Source organism: Branchiostoma floridae, chromosome 9, assembly GCF_000003815.2.
Source record: "Branchiostoma floridae strain S238N-H82 chromosome 9, Bfl_VNyyK, whole genome shotgun sequence".
Taxonomy (NCBI): Eukaryota; Metazoa; Chordata; class Leptocardii; order Amphioxiformes; family Branchiostomatidae; genus Branchiostoma; species Branchiostoma floridae.
Genome location: NC_049987.1, coordinates 5,965,159 through 5,979,539, shown reverse-complemented (window position 1 = coordinate 5,979,539; position 14,381 = coordinate 5,965,159). Strand labels below are relative to the sequence as shown.

The 14,381-nt window shown below is 40.1% G+C and overlaps 1 protein-coding gene across 1 annotated transcript; it reads left to right on the top strand.

Annotated features, from left to right (window-relative positions):
* The first annotated feature begins 1,683 nt into the window (after positions 1-1,683).
* Positions 1,684-6,445, top strand: LOC118423032. The gene is made up of 9 exons (XM_035830928.1): positions 1,684-2,215; positions 2,460-2,675; positions 2,863-3,090; positions 3,292-3,383; positions 3,715-3,923; positions 4,291-4,653; positions 4,853-5,011; positions 5,309-5,513; positions 5,733-6,445. The coding sequence occupies exons 1-9, from the start codon at positions 1,896-1,898 to the stop codon at positions 6,041-6,043; spliced, it is 2,103 nt and encodes a 700-aa protein (XP_035686821.1). The 5' UTR covers positions 1,684-1,895; the 3' UTR covers positions 6,044-6,445.
* Positions 6,446-14,381: the final 7,936 nt, after the last annotated feature.

Here is a 14,381-nt window from a genome sequence, read left to right as displayed (position 1 = left end):
GACAATAAGTACATAATGTACATTGTTAAAAATGTGGTTGAAAGATATATATATCCAGACATGTTTTCATTGACTGTCTACAAAAAAGTAAAGAAGGGATTCTCCAGGGAATATTATATAAAAATTTTCTAGATAAATATGTGGTATGGTGGGCTTTGTGCAAACTTAGAAGTAGTGCCTACCCCCTTGCAATTGTGACAGGGTGGTGGAAATGGTACTTGTTTCTCGATGTTTTAAGCTTGAGGGTGACTTCTGAACAGTTTCATACAACTAAAATGCACATTTGTGGAGTTATGGTTTTAGAGCTGAGGGGTTGCCGCACAAACCTGGACAATAGACTAAAACCACTGCGACAATTTTACCTTTGCCAGAATGGCTAAGGTTAGGTTTTGGATGTGTTAGGTTTTGGATGTGTTTGTGTGTCTGTGTGTGAGTTAACAGCATAACTCGAGAAGCCTGGGATGGATAATGATGATATCTGGTAGGTGGGTAGGGATCGGGAAACGAAGGTCAAGTTTGATAATGGACCCCCTAGCGGCTTGCTAAGGTACTGCAGCAGAAACTCAACTTTGGACGAAATAATTCTACAACATGTTGACGGATCGTCATGATTTTTGGTATGTAGATAGAATGAGTGATGACTTACATAATGAGATACTAATTATGCACATCAACAGCTCATTTGCATAATTAATCAGGAAAATTTATAAATCCACAGCATTCCATGATAGGACTTTCAAACTTGTCGCATATGTAGCTGGGAAGGAGAGAAATGTCTATAGATATCAATTATGCAAATGATGACCTCATTTGCATTATTAATGAGAAAATGTGAACATGTTGACGGATCATCATGTTTTTGGTATTTGGGTAGCGTAAATGAAGACCTACATAATGAGATACCAATTATGCAAATCAACAGCTAATTTGCATTAGCAATAATTTGCATAATCAATTAGGAAAAGTATTTCATCAAAGTTGTCACATATGTAACTGAGAAAGAGGGAAGAGAGTAAGGGGTGTATTTTATTAAAGACTGAAAGAGAATAAGTCAAGAATGGATCAAATGATCATCATGATTTTTGGTATGCTGATAGCTTAAGTAATGCTTGATACAATTTGATATCGATTAATGGTAACTTGGGATCTAATTTGCATAATCAATGTCGAAATTTTATAAACCAACTCCAAGCATATAATTATAAAGAAAATGAAATGAATAACGCATTTGTCTACAGACATCATTCTACATAACAAACCTTGTTATTTGGCAAAGGTATGTGTTCGTGGAACTCTAGTTACCTTTGCCAGAATGGCTAAGGTTATGTTTTCGGTTTGGTGGTGTGGTTCTCCCCGTTTGTGAGCAGCATAACTCGAGAGGACTTCGATGGATGCAGCTGATATTTGGTGGGTGGGTAGGGGTGTGGAAGACGAAGGTCGAGTTCGATAATGGGCCTCCTAGCGGCTTGCTAAGGTACTGCAGCAGGACCTGCATGCTTGATATCTCGCGTTCCGGACATGCTGCGGTCGTGATTTTTGAGCGTTAGGGAGCCCTTAAAGCAGGGAGTGATTGCTGCGAGTTTGGGCCCCCTAGCGGATTTCATGGAAGTGCGGGCGCCGGTTTAATTGCAAACTTTTGTCTGCGGACAGCATAACTCGAGAAGACTTCGACGGATGCAGCTGGTATAAGATAAAAAGAAACCACACCTGGTGTCACCTTATTTTTCTATATGTATACAGCAAATATTATTTTCTATTTGAAATAATATTGTATCACAAACAAATAGCAAAGAACAAGAGATTTTAAAATACATCATCCAGCTTACATTCGTAATAGAAACATAACATTTCTCATACAACAAAAACATAGATCACTAGGTCTTAGCAACAATCCCATGGTTTATATTATTTCTTTTCTGCAAATCCTGCAGCCATTGACTTTCTGCAGGGTGACAACAGCTAGGAAGCCTGCATCTGAGGTTAGTGACAGAACGGCTCGCCGACGCGCACAGGAGCTGCAGACAGCAAGGCGCCTCAGCAGCGGGGGGGATGTTCAGCATCAACTGGCGAGGGAATTGCAGCTCGTCCCACGGGAGACGCTGAAAGAGATGCTTCAGCATCTCAAGCTGACCTTGATTCGCATTCCTGACGGACACCTCCTCTCTGCAAAGACAGACTTGAATATGACATGGAGTCAGACAAGGGAGCTGAAAAGGTCAGCTGCATACAGACTATATCAATACACAAAATATGTGTTGTACCTAAACATGGTATCTCACTGCACTTGAGGTGAGATACCACCTTAACTAATTGACAGATCATTTACAAAAAGACACCTAAAACAATAAACATGTGACTTGTATTGGTATTTTTATCCAGTCAGAGACAAGTGTATTTTGACATGTTAAATAACATATCTATTGCAGCATTGCCTTATAACTACTTCTTTATCATTGAAGGTGGCTGAAAGCGAACAACATCCAGTGTGAGTCAGAGATAACATCAAGAAGAATTGCAGGGGCCATGTTGGCGGAGCAAGAAGTCCAAAGTGAACTTTTACCTTTTACGGTAAAAGATGCTGATGGCTGCAGGACTGTGGAGCTCCGTCCTGCTGCTGCTGTTACATCCCTTAAAGCCACTGTCCTGGACTACCTGAAAAGGAGTGCAGAAGAAGGGTAGGTCACACTAGGCCTGGCTTTTCCTAACACAATGGGATCAAAAATCATAATGTTGGGATAACTATGTGTTTGGGGTAACTATTCATACAAATTCATGCAGATCTGTTTGTTTCTAAATACTGAGATTCAAACAGTGTTCAATTTTTTGTATTGAATCAGTATTTACAATTTGTTCCCTATCAAGAGACCTAACATGGCATGACGGGGCGATCCCGGAGAACGAGATCTGGGTCAAGATCCTAGCCGACCACGGTGGCGAATCTTTTAAGAATGCCTTCCAGGTGTTGAACACAAAGCATCCCAAAACTGTTGTGTTCTCATTATTCCGTGCGAAAGACACAAGGGAGAACATCATGACGGGCAACGGGCAGATCGCAGCAGGAATTGAAGAATTGAAAGACACAGTATGGAAGTAAGGATTCCTTTCATTGTCTGTTACAGATGTAGCACACAACAATATAACAATATCAAAATAAACATAAAAACAAACATGGAAGAAAATGTCCATTGATGGTTACACTATACCATGCATGAACTTGAAAGAAGTTTTAAGTCCAGGCGTTGTTACAAAGTGCACTAATAGCTTGTTTGTTTCCCTTCCTTTTGCATACAGGCTACCTGATGGCCGTGACGCGCGGTTTCGACTCTTCGCCGCGGGAGATTATGCCTTACTATCTACATGGTATGGCATTTCAGGAGCATGTGGTCAGTACAAATTAATTTTTCTTTTGTCAATTCATTCTAGTAAAAAGAGTTGTCATCAATCATCTCTATCAGAAAAAAATATGAAAGTTATCATGTAGTACTATAAATACTGTAAGTTCATGGGGATTTACTTTCAAGCAGCGTGAAAATGGAGACTTTGCAGTGGTTTAAAGTTCGCGGTAGCACCATAGTCTGTAGTCTCATACTAAAATGGGAAAATTTTTCGCAGTGAAGTGGCCACCCAAAAAAAATGCGAACATAAAACCACTGCGACCAATTCTGTATTTAAAGTAATTTATCAAAAATTGGGTTTCATAATGTTGTTGCACAGGAGTAAGGCCCTGCCTTTACTGTGAAGTCAAGAAGGTGAGCATGCACCTGCCAAAAGAGGACAGAGAACTACTCATTTTGAAGAGAACCCTGGAGAGATTGGACATGCAGTACCATGACTTCATGGAGCGTGGGAAGGGAAACAGGCAGGAAGCAAAGCATTACAAGAATGTGATAGCTCCTGCGATGTTCAGGATCCCTATTGATCAGGTCAGTATATTTCAGTATTCTTATGTACTAGAGTAGTAATAATGTTCCCTTGTGTTCCCAAGACATACACAAGTAATATTTGTGATCAATGGTAAAGCTAAGTTGAATGTTGGACATTAAGTGCAAGGAAACAAAAAAGGCTAATTTTTAAGATATCATTTTGTATGCTGACAACTTGCCAGCAGAAACTTTTTTAGGTGACAGCTGTATTGTCCTAACGGTAACTTTTTGTATGCGACGAAAAATAAATAGCACAAACTCAAAGGTAGCACAAAATATTGACACCCCAGAAGAAAAAAAATTCGAAAATAAATACTCAGTAACGGGCTCACTTCTGATCATTTCTCTCTTATGTACTCTTAAATAGGTATGCATACCTGGGCTGCATGTTACCCTTGGGCTCTACAACAAACTGTACGACAGGCTGGAGCATGAACTCAACGATTTGGATGCCATCATTGCCACCAACCTTGTGCGCCGTGTGCTGCCAGACCCTGATGTCGACCAGGCCCAGGTACTCCACCACCATTCCATGCACGGTCTCATCCCGTATGTGGTTGCTGTAGAGGAGGCAAGGCAAATTGATGAAGAAGTTGAAGCGATCAAAGAGGAGATTGACGAGTTGGAGAACAACTTAGCATGGGCCATGCTTTATGCAGACACTGATGTTGCGAGCATCATGAGAGTAAAGGAAGAAGTGGACAGGTTGATGGAGAAAAAGGAGACACTGGTAAGTGTATTCCATAAATGTTACCGCTTAATCTAAGTCATGTTTTTAACTATTAGTGAGTTACATTTAAGGATATATTTAGTAGATGGTAAGTGCTTTGAATGTATTGATATCATGCCAATAATCAGTTATGAATGATAGGTAAATAGATAACTTAATGAAATAGTCATTATAACAAATGTTCACCATGTTTTCAAAGGAAAGGAAGTCGAAAAAAGTCAAAGAAAAGGGAAAAGTGACAACAACAAATGGGCCGCTTGCGAAACGCCTGGATGAGGTCCTGCAGAAGAGACGAGTCCAAAGGCAAGCATACCAGGGAAAGTCATTCATCGGAAATCATGTCCATGCCATGCTTAAGGTATGTTAGCTAAAAAGTATGCAGGACTGAAATCTTATATCACAGTTAGAAACAAAGTAAAGTATAAACTATAATACCATGCATCCAGCATTGAAACATTTCAGTTAAAACATTTCAAACTGTGTAGATAAACCATTCTTGGCTTAATCCTACCTATCCTGTAGCATCCATATCAGAGACATATATAAAGCACTATTTAATTAAAGCTTTCCTTTCACTCATTACATCACCTAGCTACTATCTTCAATTGGTTCAAATTCAGTGAAGAACTGAACATTTTATTTATCCTTCTTTCAGGAAGACGCCATTGAAGATCTGACCAGCATTGCAAAAGTTGCTGCCGAGGAGATTGTTACAGAAATGGAGGGATTCCCTCTCATCATAGTGACCAAGGCACAACAAATCCACCTTAACTTCAAGAGAATAATGAGCCTATTTGCAGCATGCTACAAAGGGTACTCTCATGCCAATCCCATGTCTGAGGATGACATATTGGCTCTAGGTAAACAGCTTTCACAAAATTCAAGCAAAGATTTTCTTTTCAGAATTTTCAACCACATTGAACAAGTGATTGAACATGAATTGAACTCAAGAATAATCTGAAAACAGCAATAAATCTTTATTCAACAGAGTAAGAAAAAAATTATAGGGCTCATTTAAAGAAAGTAAAATCATGATCTTTAACAACATTCTAATCAAATTCTCTCTATCTTACTATTAGACAGGAACATCAGAAGCTTTATTGACACGTTCAGGGAGCTGTTTCCTACAATGACATTCCCAATCAAGCTCCATCTCTTGGAGGACCACATGGTGGAGTGGGTCTCCCGGTGGGGATTTGGCATTGGTTTCCACGGGGAGCAGGGGATAGAGAGCACACATGCGGCATTCAACCAGATACAGAGATCCACAAGTGGCATTGCAGATCCTGTTCGACGGCTAAAGGCAACATTAGAGAACCACCTACTCCGTGTGAGCCCTTCACACCATGGAGGGGTGCCAGCTCCTAAGCCACGTAACTTTAAAGTATAAAAAACTATCATCTCAGCTCAATGTTAAATTCAAGATAAAAGTTCATCTGTGTTGGTAGAAAGAAAGACTGTTGATTGTTCGAAGAATGTATACTAGTATGGCATTTTCTAAGTATGTATAAGATACGAAAAGGTTTACCAAGCAGCACTAAGAAACACTCCCAAACACGCATAAGCCAAGCACCAGAGTGTAAACACCAGTTGGGACAGTAAACCAAATCAGACGACAAACAAGGACAACAACAACTATCTTGCTCTTAGCATTATGAGGGCTGCCGAATACAAATATAAGTCAAATCTACTTCTGTTCTGTTCTGGTTTGAGTATTCTGTAGTATTTAGACATATAACTATTATAAAAATAAGTCAAAATATTATGGGAGATTTGCGCTTGTGTATATACTATGTACATACCTTGAAGATACCTTGAAGATGTCTAGGTGATGTATGCGGCGCCTGTGTAGTCACATAGCAGGATTACTAATATATTGTATTGATCAGCGGTAAAATAATTATAATATTCTATCTAAAATAAAAAATAAACATATTCTATCTTTAATTAAGTGAGAGTGAATTAAAGTATCAATCAAAACCAAGAATGTAAGTTTAGTCACATTAGTGTAAACAGGAAATTATTAGGCACAAGTCTTCTAACTAAGATCACATGTTGTAAGCTACTTTTTATGTAACTGTTAATATGTCCAGCACTGCTTTAAAGCTGTGCTATATACAGAATTAAAAAAAATATACTCACAGTTTACAAGTTATTGTGTTTCTTGACAGGACATCCATGGAAGGACCCAACTGTACTGTGGGGGCTAGCAACAGAATTTTCACCTAGTGAAAAGATACAACGTACATAACAATTTGTATCAAAACGTTGTACATGTACACGTGCGTATCGTGGGGAGGGGGTACAGTACGGGAGCGTCACAACAATCCTGCAGTCTATGGTGACAGAAGGAATAAAAAAAAATAGACAGAAACTGTAAAAACTCTTTGGTTTAAATTCTGTCTCAACGTAATTGTTACTATCGGGCAATGCATAGGCTACTAGCGAGATTTATTCAATGCCACGGCCTCACCACAGATAGTAAACACACACTGAAACAAGAACGTAAACACCACATCTTTGAAGCCTCGTGGTGCAAGAAAAAAATGTGTCACATATACGAGACCATTTGCATAACGTGCACACACATGTACTGCAACAAAAATTACCCTAGTTTTAAATAGGAAAACTTTCCGTCATACGTAGACTTTAATATGTACTTACCGTTCCTTGAGAACGCCTTGGAACACAAAAAAGTTGCTAATCTTCCGAATTCAGGCAGATGATTAACAGAAAACTGCATTTGGTCCACTTTTCTGTTGCCAGAGTGCGAGAAAAACACTACAGCCATCTTCTCCTCGCTACAAACCGCATCATGTGACCGTTTCACAATCATTTCCGGAGGTCAAAGGTCTGAGGACGTCACAAGGCGCGAGCTCAAGTAGGGTGCAGTACCGCGCAGCCGCTAGGTGGCGTCCTGTTTGGCGTCCTGTTCTTAGATCGCGCGTTCTATGCTAAATGTTCCATTATGAAACAGGCGTGGGATGCAGCTGGTATTTGGTGGGTGGGTAGGGGTCTGGGAAACGAAGGGGGAGTTCGATAATGGGCCCCCTAGCGGCTTCCCTTGGTACTGCAGCGCAACTTCCGGGTGTGTTTTTCCATCTTCTGAACATGGTATGGCCACGAGTTTTGGGTGTTAGATAGCTCTTATGCTCAGGAGTTAGTAACATAAGTTTGGGCCCCCTAGTTGGCCTTATTCTTGGTCTACAGATTATTAAATCTTATGTGTACACAGCATGTATACACCCCATCATGTATAATGTACTGTCCCTATAAACAATTTTCTTGTAATCCTATCATCTGGTTTATAGTCGTGTTGACCTCTTTTGCAGCAACTATGACCTTTGGGGTCACTTCTTGTCAATCTTACACTATAGGCTTGGGCATGACGTAACCATTACACCCAAATATAGCCACAGTGCCAGAATGGCTATGGTTATGTTTTGTGCTTGTGAGTCTGTGTGTGTGTGTGTCTGTGTGTGTGTGTGTGTGTGTGTGTGTGTGTGTGTGCATAACTCAAGAAGCCTCGGATGGATCCCGATAATATTTGGTAGGTGGGTAGGGGTTGGGAAAACGAAGGTCAAGTTCGATAATGGGCTCCCTAGCGGCTTGCTAAGGTACTGCAGCAGAACTCAATTTTTTATATCTCATGTTCTGGACATGTTGTGGTCGTGATGTTTAAATGGTAAATAGCCCTTGGGGCAGAGAGTAAGTGCTGTAAGTTTTGACCCCCTAACGGCTTGTTTGGAACTGCAGCCGCCGATTTCCTTTCAAACTTTGGAGGAGAATAACTCGGGAACGTGTAGAAGGATCGTCATGATTTTTGGCATGTAGATAGCCCAAGTAACAATGTACATAATGGAATACTAATTATTCAAATCAACAGCTAATTTGCATAATTAATGAGGAAAGTTTATAAATCCACTGCATTTCATGATAGGACTTTCAAACTTGTCACATATTTAGATGAGAAAGAGAAAAATATCAACGCATATTAATTATGCAATTGACCTCATTTGCATAATTAATGAGAAAATATGAATGTGTTGACGGATCGTCATGATTTTTGGTATGTAGATAGCCAAAGGGAAGACTTACATGATGGAATTCGAATTATGCAAATCGACAGCTAATTTGCATAATTAATGAGGAAAGTTTGTAAATCTACTGCATTCCATTATAGGACTTTCAAACATGTCACATTTGTAGCTGAGAAAAAGAAATGTCAATACATATTAATTATGCAAATGGTGATCTCATTTGCATAATTAATGGAAAATATGAACGTGTTGACGGATCGTCATGATTTTTGGTATGTAGATAGCCTAAGTAAAAACTTACATAATGAGATACCAATTAATAGCTAATTTGCATAATTGATGAGGAAAGTCGATAGATCCACTGCATGTAGTTGAGAAAGATGGCAGAGAGTAAGTGGTGTATGTTTGGGTCCCCTATAATGTCTTTTCTTGAACTGCAGATGCCGGTTTTGTTTCAGACTTTGAAAGACAATAAATCAAGAATGAAAGGATCATCATGATTTTTGGTATGCTGATAGCTTAAGTGATGCTTGATACAATTTGATATTAATAGTGTAAATAGGGATCTAATTTGTATAATCAATGGCGAAATTTTATGAACCAACTCCAGGCATATAAAATAAAATGTAATGAGTGACAAATTTATGTCTACAGACATCATTCTACATAACAAACCTGGTTTATTTGGCAAAGGTATGTGTTCGTGGAACTCTAGATCCAGTATGTCGCATATTTCAAAGAAGCTGTCATCCCCAGTTCTAAGACATGAAGCACGTATTATATCAAGTAGAAATGTTACAAATGCCTTTGTAATGGTTAAGTCAGGAAATGCATAAGTGGCTGAAAGCTGTAACCCATAACAATTACATACTTCATTACGTATGAATGAACTTGGCAACTCTAGATAAAACGACAAAACATAAGTTCAGTTCTTACCCTGACAAGTATCGTTGATCCTGTTCCAACCGGCGCAGCACGTGTAGTTAGTGAAGTACTCAATGGCGTAGACAGTCCGAAAACTTCGGGGGTTTCTATCCGACAAATCAGATTGTAAGAGACGTAAATATAGGCAGAAGTCACTGGCAGGTTGATGATACCAACGACTTCGGATGTTCAGCAAAAGCCACTCGAAGGATAAACTTTCACGTATACAACAAGAAGGGGAAACGATTGATGACTGAGGAGGTACATGTATATTAAACTTTTGGGGGTATGGACTTAAGTTATCATATTATAGATAACCAGCCTAGTAATTTCACATGTAGTGGTTTCGCTAGTCATTAGCAAAACTGATTTGAATATTCTTCCGGCCAAGAAACTTGTATCACCAAAATTTTACATTTGTCCATGAGGAAATTTCCACACAAATGATTGTTTTGCAGTTATGACATGGTTGTAATTATGACACTACTCAGACTGCACATAATGTTGCACACCTGGCCTTTTTAATCCCGAAGACGTCCCACATCCTCAGGTAGTCCCAGACCCCGGATGAAGGTTCCCGTTTCCTCCTGTTCTCAACAGTGTACATCACGATTCGTGACTCCTGACGTGTGCATACGGATCCATCCGGCCTGTGGATACAAAGGTATATATTTTGGAAGGCTATAATCTTACATACCGGGATTTACGTCAATGGACTAGTACTTAGATAGTAAACGTTACATACATTATGACATGTGACAACCCCTGTATGGTATACATAGGAAAATATATTAAAGAAATCCCTCCGGAGAATGATGGTGAAAGTCAATTTTCATCCTATATAATGTACCCTGATATTAAGTAGATTAGCGCCTTATAGAACTGTAGTTATGTATCGGTAGATGCCATGTTTTGTACCCTGTACAGCTTTTGCGTAATTAAGTCATATATTTTTGCTACGCAAGTGCAAGTGCTCGGTCTTAACTTTCCGGCTCCATGCTTTCCAGTTCGTCCTGCAGATAATCTGTGAGTCGCGCGAGGGCGCTTTTGTTGAGTTACATCATGTATTGCGCAATGTTTCTGCGGGTTAGTTAAAAGGTGAAGGTGGTGGTAGAGCGTCCCATGCCAGTCTGACGTCGTATGCAGATTTACAACAGCATTTAAATGCGTCGTCAGTGTTGCACATGGGACATTAATTGGTTATGATGCATCTTAACTTCATTAGGCCATTTGATTATATGTTTGGCATCCTTGGAAACTCCAAAACTGATGCGAACGTGCGAATAACAAAGTTTGGCCATAAAACGTTGCCTTCGGCATGAATTGGAAGTAATAAAACTCGAAAGAGGAACTCACTACTTGTTGTCATATCTGGTACACTTGCCAAAGACTGCCTTTTTTAGTAATAGACACTTTGAGAATTTGAAAGAACATTGGATTGTGAAATGCATTCAATGCCGCAAAACAAAAAAAGACACTCAAATAGTTTTGACATTTTGAATGTCAACATGTTTTCAGCTGTGGTAGCACAATCAGTAGAAAGAGGAACTGTTCACGTTGTTTGTTCAACTTAAGAAAGGGCTTTCAGCATGAACCAAGATCGTTCCATCTATAGTCCTGACACACCTGCATGACTTAAATGTCAAAATATTTGAGTTAATCTATGAACGTCATTAATGCGCATCTGTCACACAGCAGTAAATTCGCACAAACTTGAGAATGTGACCGTAGCATGAGTCTGGAAGCTACGAAGGATATTTTTGTGAGCATTGCGTCCTACGTTTTTATCAGTCTTTGTGATTTTACGATATCCGTATTAGCAGTACACCGAGACCCGCTAAATGACAATATAATAGAGTAATATTCAGGCGAAAAATACATCCTGACAATTTTTAGATTCGGTCATCTTGCAATCAGCAAAGTCGACTGCAAAGGTCATTGACAGTGTAAAACAGTCACAGAAATATCCCCAATTCGCCTATCGTATGACGTGTATAACAGGGAAGTAATTTGCCCTCACAAAGCTTATCAGACAGATGAACTTCAAAAGAGGGTAAACACCTCCGAACAAACAGACAGGTCATCGTAAGCATTTCGCAATTTCCTTATCCGACGCACCTATACGAAACTTCCTGCGGTAGAAGAGCTAGATTAAGTTGCTTCGAAAAAGTTACCCTAATCATTCTAAGCTGGGGGTGGCTTTAGTTTATCTTGGTCTTTCACTTGTTTACATGACAACAACTTTCCATGCATGGTCACGGCCACCGAGCAGGTGTAGTCGATGGCTTCAGACAAGGGGCAACCACACGATTGCACCCTACGGTAGGGTGGCTGTCATTTTACGTCTGCCCCAGTTATACTTACTTCACCGCGTTTACGTTTGCGGAATTCTACTATATTGTACTTTTGTATGTACCAAGATGCCCATGTTCGGGACCGATGGCACAATATGTATCAAAGATATCGAGCATTGAATACCTACTACAGAGTACAGTTGACGCCAACCACACCATGTGTGTCATATGAAAAACGAGAATAAGGAACTAGATTAAACACAAAGTGTAATGAAAGGCCATGCAAGTTCCTGACCAAGTACAAGCCACATCAAATCGTATCGATCAGGTTGACTTTTCTTACTCGACTGTTATTTTTCAGTTCAGTTCCTGTCAGTTTAGTGGTTGTTTGTATGGGTTGTTTGTATCCACGGGGTATATTAAAAACTACCGAAGTGGCAATATGCGGCAGAACGAAAAAAAGAGAGATGCATTGGGCACCGTGGTTACACTTACAGCAAAGTTCATAAGAGAACGATTAATGGCTTAAAGTGTGACTCGTGATCTAGGAAATAACTTTGAAAAATATCTAGAACTTAACTATTCGTAAAAGAGAGCCCATGTCAAGGTAGAAGCACAAGAAGTACTCTCTTAGCAGAGGTTAGGCTTCGGCTGTTTTATTACGTGTTTTAGGCGTATTGTCGGGCTTACTATTTTGCTATCTGCGGTCGGCAGACATGAGAAAAACGGTACCAAACCTCTGCTCGGAGAGTACAAAAAAAGTAAGAAGTGCAACAGAAACATGTACTCACCCACGAAGAGGAACTTGAGCCGATGCGAAGTAGGCGAAACAAACAAGTAGCAGCGACACAACAAGCAGCAACTTGCCCATTTCGGACGAACTTCTCGCTACGTACCGTCGTAAACTATCTGCCGACTCTAGTATGAACCAGTGCGTACAAGTACGACACACTGTATATTTCTGGGTGCGTCACCGGGTCTTACCCACTTTCCCTACCCGTGAACTATCAGGTGTCTGGAGGAAGTAAATGTCAATCACTCTGACGTAAGGTTGGACCAACCCCCTTTTCAGCCTGACAGTCTAAATGTGTTCTAACAGTATGTCTTTGTGTTTTGGTCTTAGACCGTGCCTTTCATAATTAATAATCATTTGTTTTCAGCACCCATGAAAGACCAGATTAAGTGAAAGTTCCGACACTTAGCTCCTCATATCCTGTGTTTACACTATCTCCGCAGGCGGGATTAGCGGGACGGTCACTGTCAGGCGAGCCGTCATGAGTGCGATAGCTAGCTTAAGCCCCACAATGTCACCAAAACAGGTGTTGTCTCACCAAAAATACACAAGTTTTACAGGCGTACTACGGGCCAGGTAACTGTTAACGATAGTCACCTAGTCCGTAGTACCTATACCATTTCTGCACAGATTTAGGGTGACCATGTATTAGGTAATATGTGTCAATTATTCAGATGTTAGTGTTGACAAACCCCCTTTTTACCCGACACCTTCGTGCCTTTGTCTCATGGTCATGGTGAACCTGGTCTCCTTTGTTCCTGGTCATGAACCGTACCCTCCAGCACCAAGCTATTGAACAGAACACGGTACCTGTGCATGGCCCTATTATCTACATGTAACACAAGTGAGAGTTAACAATCCACAGTCAGTCACCAAAACAAGTGTTATGTTTCCGTGTGGTATTGACAGCCTTGCACCAAAACACAAAAAAAGTTCCGAGAATTAGACAAGCTTACCACGAAGTTGCTAACTGTTGTCGATGGTGGTAACTTACGGTCAAACCTGCGCGATGACATATGTCTTCATGAATTTAGGATGAGCTGAATATTGTGTGTTTGGGTTGTCCCGTAGATGATTTCCCAATTGACCCTAAGAAGCCTTACTATAGTGTTCACCATTGCACGTATACTGTGGCCATTGTCCTAGTCTCACTTAGTGGTCAACATGCTAAAAACATAGTTTGCCAGTCCATCGCCTATTGATCTTTTGTGAAGAATAGTAGACGTTTCAGCATCAAAGTATCTTATACTGTATGCATTGTCAGCCTTCCACGAAACTACATGAATTATAAGTAACGCAAACTACAGACGCGCACCAGTGCCATTTAGCTGTGAAATGACATTCGTGGTCTTCTGTTGTTTTGTATGAAATACTGAACGATGTTTCATAAACACTATCATCATTAAAACATAACAGTACTTAATGTAGTAAAACACGTTACTTATACACCCTTTCCACTAATATTTTCATGTTTTGTATGTTTTGCTGTCATTTCAGCCCCACATTTAAATTTCTTGTTATCAGGGGTTAAACATATCCTTTTTAGGTCACATTGAGAGCGCAACGCGATTACCGACTAATCTAAAATGACCTGTAGGTTTGTTTTGTCTTGAAGTTGAGATTGCCCCCCCCCCCCCCCTCAAAAGAACGAGAACCTTTCCACAAGAGTAGATGGGT

What these genes read in the sequence shown, in the direction of transcription:
- LOC118423032 (XM_035830928.1), top strand. Translation starts at nt 1,896, where the DNA reads ATGGTTTATATTATTTCTTTTCTGCAAATCCTGCAGCCATTGACTTTC. An exon ending in TCAGGATCCCTATTGATCAG is followed by an intron (nt 3,924 to 4,290) that starts GTCAGTATATTT and finishes ACTCTTAAATAG; the next exon opens with GTATGCATACCTGGGCTGCA. An exon ending in GGATGACATATTGGCTCTAG is followed by an intron (nt 5,514 to 5,732) that starts GTAAACAGCTTT and finishes TCTTACTATTAG; the next exon opens with ACAGGAACATCAGAAGCTTT.